This window comes from Polypterus senegalus, chromosome 1 (assembly GCF_016835505.1).
Source record: "Polypterus senegalus isolate Bchr_013 chromosome 1, ASM1683550v1, whole genome shotgun sequence".
NCBI lineage: Eukaryota > Metazoa > Chordata > Cladistia > Polypteriformes > Polypteridae > Polypterus > Polypterus senegalus.
The window spans coordinates 206,792,576-206,816,436 of NC_053154.1; the positions used below are offsets into that span (position 1 = coordinate 206,792,576).

General features: G+C 35.4%; 1 protein-coding gene across 5 annotated transcripts in view; it reads left to right on the forward strand.

Moving 5' to 3' along the window:
- The window catches only part of LOC120538384 (tropomyosin alpha-3 chain), a 64,713-nt gene that overhangs the window by 24,035 nt on the left and 16,817 nt on the right, over positions 1–23,861 (forward strand). For 3 of the 5 annotated variants that reach the window (XM_039767893.1, XM_039767885.1, XM_039767912.1), the window contains 4 exons: positions 3,296–3,429; positions 4,625–4,742; positions 4,978–5,048; positions 22,222–22,297. In XM_039767893.1, the coding sequence (XP_039623827.1) occupies positions 3,296–3,429; positions 4,625–4,742; positions 4,978–5,048; positions 22,222–22,297 (399 nt within the window). Of the gene's footprint in view, positions 1–3,295; positions 3,430–4,624; positions 4,743–4,977; positions 5,049–6,267; positions 6,344–22,221; positions 22,298–23,861 lie in introns of all 5 variants that reach the window. The other 2 variants (XM_039767903.1, XM_039767919.1) reach the window with 1 other exon arrangement.

The following is a 23,861-nucleotide window of genomic DNA, read 5'->3' on the forward strand; positions in this document are numbered from 1 at the left end:
TACTGATATTCTCTGTTAATGGCATGATAGGTTATTGATTTTAGTGTGTTTTAAGTCTGCATAAAAGTGAGAATCTTGAAGGAAAAATACAGCTTTTGTAAAATCCAAGCAATAGGTAAAACTGGCTCAGATTATTTATTTGCTGTGTTGAGTGTTTTATAATGAGGTAATCGCCAAGCAAGTGTTAACACTTTCTTTTAAGTCTGAGTTAGTATTTCTCTTTGGAGATTTTTCAGTATCTAGTGGAAAGTGGTAATTTGGTAATTTAATCTTCTAGCATGAGTTTATTTTAACTTAGTTTTCTAGTGCCTTAATATGTAGTTTAGAGAGGTTTTTCTGTTTGACAGTTGTCATTCTGCATATCTTGTAAGACACCTACCATTCTCAATATTCTCAATGACTTGATTTTAAAAAGCCTTTTCAATCTTTTTTTTTATTTTTTATTTTTTTATTACATGAAAATTACTGAACAGGCTTTTCTGCAAATGTATATTTACATACCTCTGCATATATAAATAAATAAGAAACTACAGCTCATTTGAACCACGATTGGGATGCAGATTGGCCAGTAGGAATGCTGTGATAACAAGGAGTCTTGGTTTCATGTCCCAGTTGCTCCCTGTATGGAGTTTGAATTTCTCTTTTGTGTGCACGTGGGTTTCTTCCACATGCAGTGATTGAATTTGGGTGTTCCAGTTTCTTCTCTTGGTCCAAAGTCATACAGGCTAAGTGGATGGGCAATGCTAAACTGACACCTTGTGTGCATGTGTGCTCACTGAGTGATGGACTCGTGTCTTCTTTATACGGTTTTTCTCTCCATGCGCCCAGTCCTTGCTGAGGTATGCTGCAGTTTCCCTGTAACCCTGCTCTGGATAGATTATTATTTGTGGATATTTATAGTTTTGAGAAGTGAACCTTTTTCTATAATTGACAAGAACATCCCAGTCTCTGTTCTGCCTTTATCCACCTGTGGTATGTTTTTGACTTGCTCATGTTACCTGTGCAGTTGTTTATTGATGTTTACAGAATTGTTAATTTCTTTTCTACAATAAAAATCAGTCCCCTTCTATACCTGCAATGTAAACAAGGGTATAAAGCATCAAATGCTTATAAATGCTAATATGCCACCGTTTCTTATTTAAACATGAAATGTAATTGGTTTAATAAAATTAGTTATTTATAGTTTGAAACCTAATAGGCAAACTCTTTACCATAAGAGGATACAGTATCAATATTACTGTCATTTTATAATCTTTTTAGTGGTGTACGAGTAAAGGAATGAGGTGTGTATATATACAGTATGGATCAACAGATATATATAATGTTACATCTTTAGATACACATTTAAAGAGTCATAATTCCGGAGAAGATGAAGTCTTCATTAATATTGATTGGGGCCTTTTCTTTTAAAAAAAAAAAAACAAAAAAACAAAAAACACTTTTAGGAATGGATTAGTAGTTCGTCAATTCCATTTCATCATCATCTTTCCATTTGGTATGTCCAAGCTTGTCTCTGGTAATGATGAATGCAAAGCTAAACCTGGGTGGATTGCCAGTCACTTTCTCATGATGCTTCCTCATACGTACATCTACAGAACAGGAAGAATAAGACACCAGAATGCATGCATAGACATGATTCTTCAAAACTAAGTCTCCCAAAGTGACTTTTTTTCCACATCATGATTGTCTTGCAGTTACTGCATATGAATATAAATTTAAATATGTGGTCTCGCTGTTTTTTTGGCAGGGTCACTGTATATGAGACACCTGGATGGCCTGAGTCAAAGCTGTACAATCAGGGTGAAACAGTGTGTTTATCAAATTCAGCCTTCCAGAACCATAGGTTTGGCTCAGCCCCCAAGGTGCTCCTGTTCAAGCTTGAAATAAACATGGCATCTGATGTGTTAAGACATGAGAGAAGAATGCAATTCTCTACTTGTTCTGACTGAATAATGTTGTGTTATACTTTGTAAAACAAAGTTTTTTTTCAGTTAGTCTGACCTTGTCTATCTTAAATTAACCCTTGTTATAGGCAATATGTGATGCTTGTAATCATTTTTGATTTAACTGTAAACATCTGGTCTATTAATAGTGAATAGGTGTATGTAACATGTATTAAACCAGTTTAATTGGCTGCAAATAGTGACTTATGCTTTTTTGAATTGTATCTTAAGTATTTAGGAGATTCTTTTTCTGTACATCATGTTGTTGGTAATGCATTTTTGCATGGTACATTTTTCTGTTGGATTTATTATCAGTATGCCACAGCTTTGATAACTAGTGTTTAAGCCTACATAAATTACGGAGTGAACTGTAAGGGGGAACTTGAGTATTGCAGTTTATTCTGTGTACAGGATGTGATGTTGCATTTTTGTAGATGAGTTGCTTGTGGCTTTCCTTTTCTGGGCTGCCGGAAGTCTGTATGAAAATATTCTTTGTAGATTTAGAGAGGTTGGGAGCATGCGCTAACAAAGCGGGTTGCTGGACGCACCACACTGCAAACCACCTGGATTGGGACCCAGTGCAGCGGGTGATACCTCAGCATCACACAGGAACATGTGTGAGGTTTATTACACTGGCTGGGAGTAACTGCTAATTAAGTCTACTTATTCTGTATGACACTTACTCTGTAAAAGCCTTTCATAACCTTTAATCCATGTTAAAATAACCATGTTTTTTAAATAAAAGGTCTAGAGTAAATCAATAAGTCATCTAAATATAATGCTTTAGTCACCCTCAAATGCAATATTTTTTTTTTTTTTAAATAGTGTCTCGAAAGTGATGCACTTTTAAGTTGAAGAGTTTTGGGCTTTTTGTAAATTGTCAATGAATGTTAAACATTTCTGAATTTAATTGGATTATTTAAAGCATTTCTTATGTTAATAAATTAGTTTTACATATGCACCAGTTTGAAAATTATGAATTTTATCACATTAGTCCATCAGTTGTTCATGAGTGCTTTCACTCTAAGGATTCAATTCACTATTACATGCTGGCAACATGAACATCTGGCATGCCTATAGAGGGAAAAGTATGTAAAGGAAATCTTATCTTAAATTGACTGCAGAAGAAAAACACAGTGGTAATGGGTAAAAATACACTATGTATTTGCACAATGCTTTGGTGATATTTCTTCATTCTTTCCTACAATATCTGAGCATTTTATTATTATTTTGAACACTGAGCATAACAAATATGTAACATTCCTGATTACAAGTTTGACTGTTTGGCCATCATGATCATGCTATAATTTTTTTTACTTGCACATTTCACATAACTCATATTTTCTTTTTAGGCTGAAGCTGAGGTTGCTTCACTAAACCGCCGCATCCAGTTGGTTGAGGAGGAGTTGGATCGTGCTCAGGAGCGACTAGCTACAGCATTGCAAAAATTAGAGGAAGCTGAAAAGGCTGCAGATGAGAGTGAAAGGTAAAGATGCAGACTATCAAAGATTAATGAAATTGTATTTTTCTCAAGTAGCTTGGCATAATCTTTTACCATCAATATAATTTATTTGTGCTTTCATAAATCACCAACACTAGGAAGCATCTCTGGAAAGTTCAGTTTTACACTGTGTCTTCATTCTATTCAAACTTGGGCAAAGATCCTTCTAGGACTCAGTTTAGGCATTTTGCCAATCAAAGCAAATCTGCCAAAAGTGTTTGTAATCATTATTACCTAACACTTTACATGCAGGAACATGACATTAAGATTTCTTGTAATATTCATTCTTTTTTTTTTTTTTTTTGGTCATGCGATAGAGGCACAATCTGTCCATTTTGCTGTATGTGACCTTGACCAGGGCTGTGGAGTCGGTAGATAAATCCTTCGACTACGACTCCTTAGTTTCTGGTACTTCTGACTCCTCTGTATTTAATATGCTAATGTATTTTCTATGTTGATTGAAGGAAGGCAACATACACGCCATTTAACCACATCACTACTGGCTAGGAAGCTGACTCTCTACCGTATTGGCCAGTTTAAACAAAAGACAAGAATCCCTGAACACACATCAGGCCATAGTACACATCTACATCATTACACTTGTGTACACTCAAATGAACTTGTTAAACACATTATATCTGAAATTAAATTCAAACACTATTTGTAATGTACCATGATCCAGATTACAATCTTGCATCAGATAAGTACTTAATTATGACTATTGTTTGTGAAATGGGACATTTGAAGGTGCTGTATTCCCCCCCTATTACAGTTTAAATTTATTAGGAGTCACAGTCGGTACATTTTTGCCGACTCCAGGTACCCAAAATTGTCTCGGACTCTTGCGTTCACTTTCAAGGACTTTGGTTGACAAAGTTTGTAGAGGATAGAGCTATACAACAGTGTTCTTGGGTTCTCTGCTGGTTAAGTGATGTCTCTATTACGGGGGTAGCTATTTTTGTAGGTGATAAATGTATGATCCAGAGGTATGAGAGTTACCCTGTACAAGGAGAATTGGGAGGTGGGGAAAAAGCTTATTTCAACAACTTTTTTCGGCCTCCATAATTCTTTTTTTTTTGTACTTTTCACTGGAACCCACCATGTAAGATAAAGCTAAATAACAATTTGTGCAGGAGAGGTAAATGCAAGTATACATTACTGATTAAACATTTAATTGCAGAGGTATGAAGGTCATTGAGAACCGTGCTCTAAAAGATGAAGAGAAGATGGAACTTCAGGAGATACAGCTGAAGGAAGCTAAACACATTGCGGAAGAGGCTGACCGCAAGTATGAGGAGGTGAGGCTGCACAAAAATGGGATTAGAAATGTTATAAAATGTCTATTGGCACACTTTAGAAATGTACTGAAAGTTTGCAATGGTTTATTTTTTGTTTTGCTTACTAGATTGTTTTGTGCATTCTGTTTGTAGTTTTAACTGTTTTTCTGAATCTAAAGTGCTATGAGTAAAACATCTTTAGGCAGATACAACTGAAGTAGTTTGGTTAAAATTAATACTTGCCTTTTTTTAATAGGTTGCCCGCAAGTTGGTAATCATTGAGGGAGACCTGGAGCGCACAGAAGAGAGGGCAGAACTTGCAGAATCGTGAGTGCTTTCACATATCAGCAAACCCACACATCAGAAATAGGAACGATAAACACAAATTACAAAGGGGAATAATTTAAAATTATTTGTTCTTACAAAGCTTTTTATTTGTATCATCACCAGTTGAAATCAAAATAACAAATTATGAAGACTATTTCAATGCTGTACATTTTTTCTAGATGCAATTCAATCCAGTAAATGTAATATTAATTTATTTTATGACCTCATTTGCACTTCAATTTCAAATTAAGTGCATACCACATTTTACTATATTAAATGTGATAAAACATTCCTAACTATAATGTGAACATTAAGTGGTGTCCATTACTACTCATTCCGTTTTTGGGTTGTGTGTGAACATTGCTAAATATTTTGTAATTAATCATCGGCTCAATTTCCTATAACATCATTACTTAACATTGTACTCCCTTGTTTTCAGAGGTAGCACAGGAGCTCAAGCATAATTTGTAGATTTGGTTTTTGATTTATTCCCTGCATAATTCAGCCTGTCACTCTCTGTGGGCATGTAGGAGCACACTTCTAGCTCTCGAAGAACCTCTATTCCAGTTATGAAAATTATGACTTTACCTAACAATGTTAGAAGTGTAAATAGCAATTTATCTTGACACTTCAGATACAAGTACATGTTTCTGCTGTTGGTCATTTTAAAATTTTACCTTTATAATCCAGTGCTACTCAATGACATTAGACCCCATTGGATGATAAATGATGCATTTATATAAAATGTAAATGATAAAGCATGAAGATATAAAACATGTCATTGAAACCTAGAGAAGTATCTTTACATTTTTACATTTGAATAATTTTATAATATCTGAAGATGACACTTATTTTTTTCATATCTGCATAAGTTTACTCTGTCTTTTGGCCAATACTGTACAGACTGCTGAAAACACTTTATGAAATTCCTTTGGGTGGTAGTTATAGCAAAAATAGAACAAAACGCTTTATTTAATCCATTAGAGAATATTAGTTTTGGATAAACATTGTGCTTAATGCTTATAGAATACATAGTATTTCAGCCAGCCTACTGTACTAAGCTTAAGCCAGTGCATGTATTTCCTATCATGACCTTGTGTGTTCTTGTTTTCCCTCCTTCTTCCTGCATTGTTCTTTTGCATGCATCATTGAATTGTAACCCTTCTCAATTCCCTCACTTCCTCCTCACATATGATGACTCCATCTGACCCACTAACAGCAAAGTCAGGATGTTGGAAGAACAGCTCCGGGGTTTTGACCAGTCATTGAAGTCCCTGCAGGCCTCTGAAGAAAAGGTACAATATCCTTGTGTAGAGCAATCATGCCTCCTTTATACAGGGTGTTACATGTTCATTGGTGTTGTCAGTTGTTTGGAAAGATTTGTCACTGGTTTCATTTTCTTGTGTAACTTTTAAAATTTATTTAAAATGATTAAAATGTGATGTGACCAAGGTTATTGGTTAAATCAAATCTATCTTTAATTGTAATTGAATGTTCTGGTTTGGCGGTATGTGCAAATCTGAATGCACAGAGGAAACTAAAGTATAACACGAAGATACAAAAAATACTTGCAGCTACTACCTAAAGCAGTGTAAAACTACACTACCAGAATAAATTGTTTTTTCAGTTAATCAAATCCATTACTTTCAGTGAAACATGAGCAACCAAAAAAAGATTAAAGAATAAAACCATTGTAAATACTGTTGTATGAATTACATATTAATCAACATGTTTTTAAAACTGCTTCCAGATTATTTTCTGTTCTTCAAAAAGCTCAACTGTATGCAGCTAAAACCTCACCCATCAGTATTTAAAATTAAATTAATTTTGAACTTTAATAGGCATGTTGCAAATAATTTAAACAAGTTAAATCTAGCTAATGCACTCTGATCCACACATTACGAAATGGAATGTGTTTTTTTTTTTGGTTTTTTGTTTTTTTAAATTAACTCTGTCCACTCTAGCTGAATTAATAGCTAGATAATACTACTACTAATTGTGATTCATTTAGGACAGTACTCGAGACTTTTTAAAACAAGTACTACCACATTTAACCAATATGAAGTATGAAGCTGCCACTTACAAACACATCTCCAACAACATACTCTATCATCATAACCAAGAAGGGGTTAATGTGTGTGGCGTTTTACCATCTATCATACTCACAAACACAAATAATAATGTCGCTGGGCCCTTTCAGTGAGAGGATCGAGTCTATTTAGCCAAGTGTAGCCCTTCAGTGTCCAGGACAAGGCTAATGAGCTTCATATGCAGATCTGGTTGAGCATCAGTTCTCTGTGGTAATGGTTTAAATGTAATGGGATTTGACTGAACTTATTTGTTAAATATATTTACTGAAGATTCTGGTTTGGCAGTAAGCATATAAATAGCATATGTAGTCTTGATTTCACTTAGAGCAGAGAAGGCTTTATTACAGAGGGTGGTAATATCAAAAAACACCTAAAACTGCACAGCATTTAATGAGGGCTGGATATTCAGTCTGTCAACATTGACAGTCATTTAAAATGTGCCATCAAAGTCAGAGCCCCTGCAGTTCAATACATGTACTTGCCTTGTTAGGAGTTGTTCATCCTAAATATCTGTGAATCAGATGTCAAGTACATAGTCTTTTGAGCACTTTGTCACCTCAGTATAAATCGAAAGTAGAATTTGTTCATTGCTCATTTCATTACACAACTCAATGAACTTGATTAAAGTCAGAATTTAGCACCAGATTCTAATACCGATTTCCATGCAGTCAGTGTCTTTTCTAGTGGATACTGAAGCACATCTACTTCAAGTCTATGGCAACCTCAGTGATCTGTGAAACTACACTGTTGCATTGGCTTGTTATTCTCCAGGCAGTGTCTGTAAAAACAATGTCAATTTTTTTTCTATTTAATGTATTTTTCTTTGATAAATACATTCAAAATCTGAAAAACTATTTGCTTTTTGTTTGTGTTGCTAAATTTACAGAACAAAGTGAATCCTTATACCTAATGTAAAGTTATTTAGCCAATTAATTCACATCTGTAGTCTCATCAAGCTGTAGCAATAAACACCAACTTACATTAATGTGCTGTTTCAGTGTACTTATATCTGGCATGTAATTCATTCTTGAAGTGACTGTTTGAAAGGCCCACCAGGTCTAGCTGTTTTGCAGCTTTTCATTGCACATAGTGTGTGCCAGTGTCCCTAATAGTCCAAGGTTAACCTTCCTTAGTAATTGTCAGGCTAGCATAGTAAAGTGCTTCCTGAACATTAGAAACTGAAGTATTTAAATGGTCTCTTGGTGCTTCAGATCTTTCAGATTTCTTGTTTTGGTTTTTGGAAGAAATCTCAGTGGACCTATTCTTCAATAACACTTGTTTTGTTGTCAAGTGTTGGCTGAGAATTTCATAGTACACAATGTACTGTGGCCTTAGCTGCCCCTCTGTCCCATTGTAAATAAATCCTAAACTGTCCTGATTTGGGTCATTCTGCTTTCTTGCTGTTTTCTGATGCTTACTAGCACTGTCAGTAATGTCTCTATCAGGCTCAACAGCAGAACTTATGCTGGACATCTGTCAGAGCTTGGTATACATCTTAGTGCTCTGTCCTTTCCAACATGACAAAAACACTTTTTTTTTGTGACGCATTCAAGTTTAATCATTAGGTAACACATACTGAGTTTATAATCTGTAAGGTCAAGGGACCATCCAGGTTTTTGTGCACTCTTAAATCGACGTGAGCTGACACAAAGTAACTGTATGTGTGTATATATATATATATATATATATATACCATAGTTACATAATGTGCTGTTGTAGTAATTTGATTACTAAACTAAAAAAAGTGCAACCACATGTGTGTTTTTGTAAAGTGGGGGTGAAAATCTTATATAATGAAAATTCTACCACATTTAGTGTACAAAAGTGAGGGTGTGAGTTAAAAAAAAAAAGCACTATAGTGCTGTGTGGTCACAGGCACAATACATAAAGGGGAAAAAAAGGCAGGTTCTCCATGGTTACTCTCTCAGGTGGGCATTGGTGTATCATCTCTTGGACCAATAGCGCAAGTTTTCCGCATTCAACTTATACAACCGACATTATAAAATACCAGAAATTATGAGGTAAAGTCAAGCCTGACTTATCTGCTGGAGAACTTAAATGTAAGTATATACGGTATTTCTAGTTGGTTACTTTACACAAGTGTACAAGTGAATCAGAGTAGGTGTTGACAGTGAAAAACCCAACATTTCCATTGATATACTTAAGCACAAGTAACAAAGTACTGTAAATGTAACATATTACTGCCCACTTGTGTGTGGGTTGCTTTGTTCAGCTTACAAAGCTGTGAAACAGTATTTGCCTCCTTCTTGATTTCTTATTTGTGTGCATGTTTATCACACTTAAATGTTTCAGATCATCTAACAAATTTAAATATTAGACAATCCAAGTAAACACAAAATGCAATTTAAGTGATTTTATTTATGGAAATTTATTCCATAAAAATATTTATTAGGGCAATGTAGGTTTAGATAGTTTTTCCTTATGTAAAAAAGTAATTGCCCCCTTGTTAAATCATGAAGTAACTGTGGTTAATCATTTTTTGGAAAATTGAGTTCAATTTCACTAGCCACTCCCAGGCTGATTACTGTCAGACCTGTTGAATCAAGAGATCACTTAACTAGAACCTGTCAGACAAAGTGAAGTAGGTCAAAAGATCCCAAAAAGAAAGACTTGCCGCGATCTAAAGAAATTCAGGAGAAGATGAGAAACAAAGCAATTTACATCTATCAGTCTGGGAAAGGATACAAAGCCATTTCTAAAGGTGAGAGACATTATCTACAAATGGAGAAAACATGGAACAGTGGTGAACCTTCCCAGGAGTGGCCGGCCTACAAAAATTACCCCAAGAGTACAGCGACGACTCATCCAAGAGGTCACAAAATAACCCAGAACAACATCTAAAGAACTGCCAGCCTGACCTTCCTCTGTTAAGGTCAGTGTTCATGACTCGACCATAATAAAGAGAACGGGCAAAAATGGCATGCATGGCAGAGTTCCAAGGCGAAAACCACTGCTGACCAAAAAGAACATAAAGGCTCGTCCCACTTTTGCCAAAAAACATCTTGATGATCCCCAAGACTTCTGGGAAAATATTCTGTGGACTGACAAACCAAAACTTGAACTTTTTGGAAGGTGTGTGTCCTGTTACATCTGGTGTAAAAAGTAATACAGCATTTCAGAAAAAAACAAAACGCCACCATACCAACAGTCAAACGTGGTGGTGGTAGTGTGATGGTGTGGAGCTGCTTTGCTGCTTCAGGACCTGAATGTCTTACTGCGATTGATGGAACCATAAATTCTGCTTTCTACCAAAGAATCCTGAAGGACAATCTCCGGCCATCAGTTTGTGACCTCAAGCTGAAGCACACTTGGGTTCTGCAGCAGGACAATAATCCAAAACACACCAGCAAGCCCACCTCTGAATGGCTTAAAAAGGGAAAAGAAAAAAAAATAAGGTTTTGGAGTGGCCTAGTCAAAGTCCAGACTTGAATCCAATTGAGATGCTGTGTCATGACCTTAAACTGCTTCATGCTTGGAAACCATCCAATGTGGCTGAATTAATACAATTCTGCAAAGAAGAGTGGGACAAAATTCCACCAGCGATGTAAAAGACTCCTTGCCAGCTATCACAAACGCTTGATTGCAGTTGTTGCTGTTAAGGGTGGCACAACCAGTTACTAGATTTAGGGAACAATTACTTTTTCTCAGAGGGCCATGTAGGTTTGGGTAATAGGTTGTTTTTTTGTTTTTTTTTCCCCTTAATAAATAAAACCATCACTTAAAAACTGCTTTTTGTCGTTACTTAGATTATCTTTGTCTAATATTTAAACTTGTTTGATCTGAAACATTTAAGTGTGACAAACATGCAATAAAAAAAATCAGGAAGGGGCAAATTTTTTCCCAGTACTGTATGTATTAATAGTAAATAGTTTTTATTTTTTTTGCCTTTTTGGCATTGAAGTCCTAATTAACAGTTCTGCAGTGTATATTATATCCATTTGTGGGAGCAGACAATGGTATCCTGATGTCGTTTTGGCAATAATACAGTGTGTGTTTAACAAACGGGCAAGCGCAAAAAATTTGTGCAACCATGATAAAATGGAAAAAATATTTTTACAATATGGGGCGAATTTATCTAACAAGTGAAGTTGATACTATGATCTGCTTATTGTGACACCTAAGAAGGAGACTTGCATGCACAAAAATTATACTTGAGTATCTGTCTCAGACGTGCAGTACCATCTTAATTGTCAATCAAGTATTTTAACTTCATGGTCTGTCCTAAAATCAAGTTTTAGCACTCTTTCCATTCTCGACCCCTCCTTCCCCCCCATCCCAAATTCATTTCAGTAATTCAGACTGTAGACATATAAGGTGGTAATATGCTTACTTGTTTTATTTGTGCAAGGCACAGTGTAATTTATTTGCATTTGACCTTGGTGAAACAAGCAAATGTACTTACGCGCAGCTTCTGTAGTCTTATAATCCAAAAGCAGCCAGCTGTATGTACCAAAGATCAAAACACTTGTACACTTTTTCATCTGACTGTTACAGCAATTTGTCTGGCAGTGAAAGGCAGCTAGGCAAAGGCACATGTGTTTCCTATCTGCAGCATATTGAGTCAGTTCTCCTTCCAGAGAACAGATGCAGTAATCCCTGCCAGTGCTTAGAACTTTTATTTAATGATTTTTTGAGAGCAGGCTGTATAAGAAAGATCACACTACATGGAAACACACTTCTTCATAAATGAGGCTAAGTGACCATAGCCTTTACCTTGAAAAGCAAAATTAAAACTAACACAAAAAAGCCACTCAGGATTCAAATGTAACATTATTTTAAACTATTACCATCTGCACAGTGGTAGTGTTATGCTGAAATGATAAAATGCTGTGTTTCATCCTCTCTTCTGTATTGTTATAGGAGATATGGTCATAGCCTTGCAATTACAAGACATATCTTATGTTGTCCTAAGCTTTTGTGTCACAAATGGTGATCATTAACTGAAATGATCTAGAACACACAAATGATTTCAAATGTTTCAAAAAGGGTTAAGCGAATCTATGCATAAGCCATCCCTGTTTTTTCACAACAGTAGTGAAAATTACAAATAGCATGAAGCACTTCAGCTATGGCTCCTTTCTGTTTATCAAGTGACTGTTGTGTATGAAACTTTAATGATTAGTGGTATTTCTTATAAATTCACACACTTTTGATTCTAGCCCAGGGGTATACAGTCTCAGTCCTGGAGGGGCTCAGAGGCTGCAGGTTTTTGTTCCAACCCAATTGCTTAATTAGAAGCCAAGTCTTGCCAATCTCAGATCTTATTTAAATTTATGACTTGTTAGTTTGAAATGTTAGGTTCTTCTGTGTGGTTTTTTTTTTTTTCTTTTCCAAGGATATCACCCAAGTGATTTGAACCCTAAAGCAGATAATTTATTAGTCTGTCGCATTTTTCTCTTAAGTGTTTTATTAAACCAGATAAAGCGTGATGAATCCACACAGGTATAGATGGAAAAAAGTTAGATGGAGAGCTACTGGCTCCTTTGTCATTTGTGTCTTAGTCCTAATAAGCCATTAAAAACAGTGAACACAGCTGTTTAAGAGTGAAATAAGCAATTAAGGGAGGGGAACCTTAACAAGCGAGACCACTAAAGTGAAGCATCAAAAGTCACTTGAGCAATAAGTGCTTCATCAGCAATAATTGGCTTCTCATTAAGAACTTGGTTTGGAACAAAAACCTACAGCCTCGGAACGCAAGGACCAACATTGCCTACACCTGTCTTAGCCTATTCCTATGTCCAAGATAATACTATTTACTCTCTTCTCCTGAACTATCCATTTTACTTTGACTAGTGATCCTGCATTAGGAGCATCATTTATAATAGACTTCCCATAACCCTCTATTTGCATTTGCAAAACAAAATCGATTTAATCAGTGGAAATTTATAACTACAGAGAACCCACACTGAGTTCACCAGTCACCCATACTTGTTATAAGGTGCACAAAAGCCATTATTAACCCATTCAATCTTCGGGTAGTTTCTCAGTCAGTTGTATTTACCATAAAGACTATATGATGAAACTAATATATTTTTGCTGGAAACTGTACTCTCCTAACTACTTGCAATTTAGTATGTGCATGCTTACTGAGTGCTTGTTTTAAGTGTTCACATTAAGCTGCTGACATTTTGTTCCGTCTTTAACAGTTAAACGCATGTAGTGTGGCTTCCTGTGATCATTCGTTTTCAGTGAGCTGCAGCCATATCTGTGTACTGCAGCTATTGATTAGGCTTTTTTATGTACATTGCTATATATTGCCTTTAGCTTGATGCCTCATTAATCAAGGTTTTGTAAGGCAATGTGGTCTGTTAGTTTTGATAAGTTTTTTTTAATGTTTCCTAGACTTATTTAAGGACCCCAGAAATGCTCTACTAAAAAGTGCTCAAAATAGTCTGGTATACCCTGAGTTAATGGCTGTGTAATTTGTAAACTAGTTTACATTTATGTGTACTTTCAGCTTTTGAAGATTTTAGTGCAATATTAATAGATATAAATTTTCTTGGTTGTAAGCCTTATCTGAGTAAAACTGTTCATGCAAGTACAACAGTACTAGAAGATTAAAGCAGTTTACAGTGGTGTGAAAAACTATTTGCCCCCTTCCTGATTTCTTATTCTTTTGCATGTTTGTCACACAAAATGTTTCTGATCATCAAACACATTTAACCATTAGTCAAATATTACACAAGTAAACACAAAATGCAGTTTTTAAATGAGGGTTTTTATTATTTAGGGAGAAAAAAAAATCCAAACCTACATGGCCCTGTGTGAAAAAATAATTGCCCCCTTGTTAAAAAATAACCTAACTGTGGTGTATCACACCTGAGTTCAATTTCCGTAGACACCCCCAGGCCTGTTTACTGCCACACCTGTTTCAATCAAGAAATCACTTAAATAGGAGCTGCCTGACACAGAGAAGTAGACCAAAAGCACCTCAAAAGCTAGACATCATGCCAAGATCCAAAGAAATTCAGGAACAGAAGTAATTGAGATCTATCAGTCTGGTAAAGGTTATAAAGCCATTTCTAAAGCTTTGGGACTCCAGCGAACCACAGTGAGAGCCATTATCCACAAATGGCAAAAACATGGAACAGTGGTGAACCTTCCCAGGAGTGGCCGGCCGACCAAAATTACCCCAAGAGCGCAGAGACAAAAGACCCCAGGACAACGTCTAAAGAACTGCAGGCCTCACTTGCCTCAATTAAGGTCAGTGTTCACAACTCCACCATAAGAAAGAGACTGGGCAAAAACGGCCTGCATGGCAGATTTCCAAGACGCAAACCACTGTTAAGCAAAAAGAACATTAGGGCTCGTCTCAATTTTGCTAAGAAACATCTCCATGATTGCCAAGACTTTTGGGAAAATACCTTGTGGACTGATGAGACAAAAGTTGAACTTTTTGGAAGGCAAATGTCCCGTTACATCTGGTGTAAAAGGAACACAGCATTTCAGAAAAAGAACATCATACCAACAGTAAAATATGGTGGTGGTAGTGTGATGGTCTGGGGTGGTTTTGCTGCTTCAGGACCTGGAAGGCTTGCTGTGATAGATGGAACCATGAATTCTACTGTCTACCAAAAAATCCTGAAGGAGAATGTCCGGCCATCTGTTCGTCAAGTCAAGCTGAAGCGATCTTGGGTGCTGCAACAGGACAATGACCCAAAACACACCAGCAAATCCAGCTCTGAATGGCTGAAGAAAAACAAAATGAAGACTTTGGAGTGGTCTAGTCAAAGTCCTGACCTGAATCCAATTGAGATGCTATGGCATGACCTTAAAAAGGCGGTTCATGCTAGAAAACCCTCAAATAAAGCTGAATTACAACAATTCTGCAAAGATGAGTGGGCCAAAATTCCTCCAGAGTGCTGTAAAAGACATATGGCAAGTTATCGCAAACGCTTGATTGCAGTTATTGCTGCTAAGGGTGGCCCAACCAGTTATTAGGTTCAGGGGGCAATTACTTTTTCACACAGGGCCATGTAGGTGTGGATTTTTTTTCTCCCTAAATAATAAACATCATTTAAAAACTGCATTTTGTGTTTACTTGTGTTTTTATATTTCACCAATGGTTAAATGTGTTTGATGATCAGAAACATTTTGTGTGACAAACATGCAAAAGAATAAAATCAGGAAGGGGGCAAATAGTTTTTCACACCACTGTATATGGTATAGTCTTGTCAATTCAAAAAAAATAAAAATACAAAAAAAAAATACAAAAATTTAAAATCTCAAATTTAGATTTAATTTTTGTGTTCTGTTTCAAGTTAACCAAAATATAGGGGATAAGTCCAGTTAAGTTTAAAAGTTGATATTCAACTGTGCATATTTTGTCATTAAACTGTGTCAAGGCTGCAGCTATATTAATATTACTAAATTCTTACTTTTAATAAGATGCTTTCCTAACTCATTATAGTGGTTGCTTCAGTGGTACCTCTAAGTACATGCCCACCTAGATCTAAATCTGGAGACTGACTTGGTCACTGTAAGACTACCAGTTCTTTCCCCAGGAAACTCATAGGTTAGGTTGATGCTGTGTTTTAAGTGTTTTCCTTGCCACACTTGAATTGCCAATAAGAGGATGAAAGCAGATGCATTCTCAAGCTAAGATTAAAATTTTTAAGCATTAAGAGGAATTTTAGGGTCACCACCACTCTGTTTCACATTGCAGTCTCTTTGGATTCATGTTTATCTTAGTATGTTTTTCTTTTAGTTGCTCCCATTATGGGTTGGCACAGCGAATCCTATTTTCAAGTCCCCTTCATCTAGCTTTGTTCCACCCACCGCTTGCATGTCCCCTCTCGCCATATTCATAAACCTTCTCTTAGGCCTTCCTGTTTTCCTCTTACCTGGCAGCTCTATCCTTAACATCCTTCTCCCAATATACCCAGCATCTCTCCTCTGCACATGTCCAGGCCAACGTAATATCACCTCTCTGACTTTGTCTCTCAACTATCTGACCTGACCCTCTAAGGTAGTCGTTACTAATCCTGTTCATCCTTGTCACACCCAGTACAAATCTTAACATCTTTAATTCTTCCATCTCCAGATCTGTGGTTTTTTTTTTTTGATCAATGCCACTTTCTCCATCCTATACGTATAACATAGCTGGTCTCACTATTTTCTTGTAGACCTTTCCATTAACTCTTGCTGGTACCCGTTTGTTACAAATCACTCCTGACCCTCTTCTTCACCCAATCCACCCTTCCTGCACTCTTCTTCACCTCTCTTCCACACTCCTCGTTACTCTGTACTGTTGATCTGCAATACTCTTCCTCCTTTGCCAACTCTACTCCCTGCATCCTCGCCATTCCTCTGACCTCCCTCTCATTCTTGCACATGTACTCTCTTTTTCCTATTGACCTTCATTCTTCTCTAGAGCATATCTCCACTTCTCTAGAGCATATCTCCTCTTCTCCAGAGTCTCCTCGACCTGCTCTTTACAGATCACAATGTCATCCACAAACATCTTAGTACATAGGGACTCCCTTATTCTTAAAAATCTGTACCAGAACACTTTTTCTCCACTCCTCGGGGATCCTTTCACCTTCCATGATTACATTAAACAATCTGGTTAAAAACTTCACTGCCATCTCTCGCAAACACCTCCATGCCTCCACAGGTATGTCATCTGGTCCAACAGCCTTCCAATTAATTCTTCATTCTCGTCATAAATGTCCTTACTTCCTCCTTGCTGTTCCGTTGCACTTCCTGATTTACTATCTACCCATCATCCAATCTTCCCTCTCTTGTTGTTTTCTTCATTCATAAGCCTCTCAAAGTACTATTTCCATCTGCTCAACACTCTAACCTAGCTTGTGAGTATGTTTCCATCTTTACCCTTTATCATCCTTAACCTGCTGTGCATCTTTCCCAGCTCGGTCACTCTGTCTAGTCAAATCGGTATAGATTATTTTCTTCCCTTAGTGTCCATTTATCAATTTAAATATGCCTTTTCTTTAGCCTTTGCCTCTTTTCACCTTATGCCTTATCTCTCTGGCTGTCCCACTTCTTCACCAACTGTATTCATCTCTGTATACTCTCTACCACTGGGTTTCCTTTTCCTCCTTCCTCTGCCCATATGTCATGCCAAGCAAGCATCCTTCTGGCTGACACCCTTAATACCTCTGCTGTAGTTGCCCAGTAATCTGGTAACTCTTCACTCCTACCCAGTGCTGTCTCGTCTTGTCCCTAAGCTCAACCTTACAGTCTTCCTTTTTCAACTTCTATCATTTGATCCTTGGGTCTGTCCTCATTCTCCTCCTCCTCTTGATATCCAATGTCATCCTAAAGACCACCGTCCTATGCTGCCTAACTACGCCTTTTCCTGCCACTTTGCACTCTCTAATCTCCAATCCAAACTTCAGACTCTCCCTTCTGCATAGGATATAATCTACCTGTGTGCATCTTCCTCCAGTCTTGTACATCACCCTGTGTTCATCCATCTTCTTTACATATCTACCACAGCCATGTCGGGACTTTTTGCAAAATCTACTACCATGTGACCTTCTGCATTCATGTTCTTGACATCATATCTACCCATCACCTCCTCATCTCCTCTGTTCCCTTCACCAGCATGTTGATTAAAATCTGCTCCAATCACCACTCTCTCTCTCTCTCCCCATCACTTCATCCAACTCACTCAAAAAAATTTTCACATCCATTGCAAAAACACTGACAACATGCATCATCACACCTTCAATTTCCAGCTTCATAATCCACACTCTGTCCAACACTATTCACCTCCAAAACATTCTTGACATATTGTTCCTTTAGGATTACCCCATCCCATTTCTCCTCCCATCCACACCATGGTAGAACAAATTGAACCCACCTCTGATTACTTCCCTTCCATCTGTTCTCTTGCATGCTCTATATGAGCCTTCCTTCATTCTTTCCATTTCAGCTAACTCTCTCCCCTCACCAGTCATATTGCCAACATTCAAAGTTGCTACCCTCCCTTCCACTCTTTACTTTTCTCTTCTTCTTCTGCCTCTGGACACTCCTTCCCCCTCTTCTCCTCCTCCTCCTCCTCCTTTGGCTAGCAGTAGCCCAATTTCTGCCAGCATCCTGTTGGCTAACAGTATTTTTTTTGGCAGCCATTGTTAGCCCTAGGTATCGGCCGATCTGATATGGAAATCTGTATTGTTGTCTGCATATTAATCTGTGAAAATGTTACACTGGATACCCTTACTGACATAATCATCCATATTTATCCTGGCTTGGGACTGGCACAAAGAAACACTGGTTTATGCTTCCCATTTGGCTGGGTGTGGCTGTACATATTAGAATTCATAACTTTTGTCATTACTTTGTCTTTTTTTTTTTTTTTTTTTTGGGTTCTGTGAACAGTAGATTGTGGTAATTATGCTGTGGTTTTTAATTTTAGCAGCAGTGTTTTTTGCTTTCTCAAGATCCAGGCGACCATCAGAAAATACATACTATTCTACATGTGTAATCCAAGAAAAAGGAAATGACTAACCAGAAAAAGGCCAAAATGCAACTTTTGTCTTAGTTCATCTCTTCAGCACATTTTGAGATATATAGATGAAAATAAATTATGATCTATGCTGTTATACTGTGTATTTAATATCCTCTCTCTATTTTATTTTTATATATATATATGTATATGTATATGTATATGTATATGTATATGTATATATATATATATATAGTATATATATATGTATATATATATATATGTGTGTATATATATATATATATATATATATATATATATATATATATATATATATATATATATATATATATATATGTATATATATATATATATGTATATATATATATATATATATATATATATATATATGTATATATATATATATGTATATATATATATATATATATATATATATATATATGTATATATATATATATATATATATATATATATATATATATATGTGTATATATATATATATGTATATATATATATATGTATATATATATATGTATATATATATATATATATATATATATATATATATATATATATGTATATATATATATATATATATATATATATATGTATATATGTATATATATATATATATATATATATATATATATATATATATATATATATATGTGTATATATATATATGTATGTATATGTGTATATATATATATATATATATATATATATGTATGTATATGTATATATATATGTGTGTATATGTATATATATATATATGTATATATATATATATATATATATATATATATATATATATATATGTATATATATATATATATATATATATATATATATATATATATATATATATATATATATATATATATATGAGAGAGAGATATTAATTACACAGTATAACCGCATAGATCATTTATTTTTTTTTAAATACTAATTTGGAGCATTATATTAACTTTTAATCAAAATACTGTGTGTGCATGTGTCTGCCTTCACATGTTCCTGCAGTATCCTATTTCTACAGGTAAAAACCTTAAAACTCTTGACTACATACAGGTAGACTATAGGCAGTGCAGTGGAACATTTAAGGCAAATGACTAGATACAAGGTTACCTGGACATTGCTGTTCATGAATCATTATAAAGAGACCATTACAATATTTTCCATTGTTAGCATATGATGAGAGGCAATGTAATCTCTTGGCTTCTGACATTGAGGTAAAGCATCACTGTGTACATCCATTTTAAAAATCCATTCAGTTATACACCTGGCCAGCTTAGCTACTGCATTGTTTTTATAGCATCACATAAACTTCATCCCTAAAATGAGGGACAACAAGGGTATTTAGCACTATAGAGGTATTAGTGTAAGTTATCCTATGATCACCCCTCCAGTTATTGTTGGAGTGATATTTGTCCAAACTAGTAACTGGCCATTAATGAAATAGACGGTAGAAAATAAGTGTTTGAATGTGCCAGAAATTCATGGCACAGTGCATTTTTGAATACAGATGAGACCCAGATCATAAGATTGAAGGAGCTCATGGAAATTAAGGTTTCCAATTCTAGCAAATTTAAAGATTTAAAATATATCCTTGTAATGCTGGTTGGTGTTTGTTTTTTTTTTTTTGTTTGTTTGTTTTAAGGGAAATTGGTGAACAAATAATTTTATGACTTCACTGTTTTTATTATTAGAGTATTTCTTACTCTTAAAAGGATGCCTGTATATTAATTTATTTCTTTGCTTACACAGTAGTATATATTTTAACAGATGTTTTGTAAATTTTTCAGTGTTCTAATATAAGACAGTAATAAACATCATTAAAGAGTTAATAACCCTTTTAAATGATCTAGGAAATAAATGACAGGAGTCAAAGCTTTAGGTCCTTTGAGAAAATTATCCTGTAGGATATTTAAAAAAACGTGGTTTTAGGATTGCAGAAACTAATTCTTATGTTAATAAATGAGGCATATTATCTCATATTTTAAATTTGCCGTCCTCATACTGGCACACGGTTAATAATGTCCGTTGTTTGATGTGGGTTCTGCAGTGGAGTGGCACCGTCTCCATTGCTGGCAGAATAGAATAAAGCCCCTTAAAGTTCTGAACAACATTTAGCAGGTTTGAAAATGTAATTGCCTATGAAGATATTAGGTGTGAAATGGCTTCTAAGGCTAGTTGAAATGGCAGCATTTTTCCACTTTATAAAGCAATGAACATAAAGAAAGCTCAGTGCCAATCTTTAAATAGGGTAGAAATAAACTTTTCATGTGAGTTAATCCAAAGTGAAAAGAGGCAGAATATATGTATTTTATACCAAGCATAATAATAATGCATATTGTTCACATAAAAATGCTATAGTTTAGTAAGCATGCTCTTGATCTTTGCTACATTTTATATTGTGTTTTCATTTTCAAATATTTCTGGGGAATACCAGAAATTTTCTACTTGTGAATTAATCCAAAAGCAAATCTTCAATAAATTAATTTAAAAAAAAAAAAAAATCTCTACTTATTACATTTCGCGGGGTTAGGCTCCAGATTAAGAGAGTCTGAAAGTTTTATGGCTATTTATACTTTGAAAAACTGAAAAGTTGAATTGTCTTTAATATAAGAATTATATGATTATTCTAGCCATGCTAGTGAGCTTGTAACTAAGAATTTTAATTTTAAACTTCATTGGATAAAGTATAAGGGTTTGGGCAAACAGGCTAGTATAATCAGAACTGAGCTGGAAAACGTTTACCTTTTTGAATTTTTGCCATTAATTTTGTTTAATAAGCACATACAGATACTGTTCCTTACGTCCCAGCGCTTCAACTTTGCAACTCATGCTTTTAATGCATGGCTAACTGTCTTTTACCTCCTTTTTCATTTTGCAAAATAAACCTCTACTTCCTTTTGAAAATCATTAATTCTTTCAGACTACTTTATAAAAACAAGCTTTTTTATGATTAACATATCAGAAGTGCTGGCTTTTTTCTTCTCTACAATATTACAATTCAGACAGTGAATTACCTTAGGTTGGATCTGCAGAAATATATTTGCATCATTCAGGTATGTTTGTTGGCCAGTATAAAATATGAACATTCCCTAAACACAGGCAGAAAAGTCACTGTCCAAATGGCTACCATCACCTATGTCTTTGTTGTTGCTTTAAACATAGAGGTGGTCTTCATCCTAATAAGGAATTACAACTTTAGACTGAACCTGCCTCTTTAGACAGGATTATTTACATGCAGGTCACTCTTATTAAAGAAAACCAGAATGTTTAAAGAATTTAACTTTCAAACTGGTCTTCTATCCCAAACTTGGAGCTGACATAGCTAGCACATTTTTATTTTTTTTTTTAGTTTACAATTTGCTTCCGTAGATTGTAATTTCAAGTAATAAAACTGAAAAATGTTTGTTTTTAAAGCCCCAAATAGTTCCTAGTGTTTAACTACAATAAGTCTTTCGCTGTTTAATGTTTATTATTGGAGGACTTTAAACTACATCATTCTTTTCTGTCTTGCCTCCTTTTCTTGTTCTGATCTTTTTCTTTTTGCCTTTATTTCTTCTCACATCATGCTGTTTCCCCACTACTTGATTTGTTTTTTGCTGTTCTGCCAACGCAGCAAATGTGCAGAGCTGGAAGAAGAGTTGAAAAACGTCACCAACAATCTCAAATCCCTTGAGGCACAGGCCGAGAAGGTAGGGTTTTGATTGTCAGTGCCACCAGCATGACCACTCTTCAGACTTCGAGAGGTTTTTCGGTTTTCAAATGTCCAGTTGAAACTCCACTATACCACTGCAATCCCTTATTAAGCTTGCATATAAACACTGACAGACACCTGTACCATCCTAATTTTCTGCCAGTGTAATTTATATTTAACTTGTGCCTTTTTTTAGTCTAGAAGTGGAGATTGATGTGGTATAGTGTGGCTAAATAGCTTCTCCTTACTTGCCCAGCCGTTTGAAGTGCATGATTTATTCTGAGTCGCAGTCTTCAGCCACCGCTTGATTGAATTAAAAACTGTTTGGAAATATTTTAGAGGAAGAAAGGAATGTTGGCCCTTTTTCATTAAGTCATTCAAGCAGAACTATAGCTGGGATTTTAAAATATGCTAAAATTGATTTGGCTTATTTGGCTGGAAACACCAGTGTAAACTGATTAAATTGTTTGTTAAAAATATCCCCCTCTGTGTTCTGCTGTTTCATACAGTGGTAGCTGCATGTATTTTAATTGTGTAAATATTTAATAAGTTATTTTGTATTTGTATCTGCATGTTAATGTTTACTTTGAAAATGTTGTTTTTTTTTTTTTTTTTTTTTAATAAATTTTTACCATTATTGAATTTGCCTATGAAATCTGTACTTTTTAAACCTGGTTAAGGTGTTCTGAGAAAGTTTGGTTTGAAGAGAAATGCCTGATTTTAAAGTAAACCTAAGTCAGCCTCCTCATGCAATAGTTGTCAGCCTTGGAAGCAAGTCTTGAGTGTAGTCATCGATATAGCTCAGTTTTGACAATTGTGCATGAATAGCACATCCATTTGTCTTCTCTTCCCAATTCAAAAATTAAATATTCTGTATGTGAGTGAAATGCTAATGAGCTTTTTGTATGTCAAAAACGTTGGCACCAAACCGTTTTTTTCTGTTTGAAACAAATGAAATTGGGGCCAATGCGAGCTTTTTAAATCATTGCAATGTCCATCTTCTCTTTAGCTTTAGTTTAATTATCTTTCTCTCTCTCTCTCTCTCTCATATTCTGCTGAATTGATGTCTATGAGACGATGTTTTCTATACCTCTCTCTGTCTGTGTCTCTCTCTCTCTCTCTCTCTCTCTCTCTCTCTCATATATTCTGCTGAATTGATGTCTATGAGACGATGTTTTCTATACCACTGGCTGCCACACATAGCCAAAGAAGAATAGATTTACTCCCATGCAGAGTATGTGCATAGGTGTTCTTCAATGGTGTAACCCTATGTTATTCTCCAAATGGCTATTGGTGATTAAAACTTTTGGCTTATCAAAATGTTTGGCATTCTGCATACATTAACTTCTGTAATGAGAAACCTTTCCTACAGTCTTTCTTAAATTCCTCTGTGTATATCATTTTTGTGTAAGCAGCAGTGTCATAGTACAGAGTTCCACAGCACTCTAAAGTAGCTTCTACAGAGACTTGGAGTTTCTGCTTTAGAAAACTGACAAAATTATGAAAGTTTATAAAGGTTCTCCCCCTTAGTCCTTGCTATCCTACAGCAGTTCCCCTGAGCT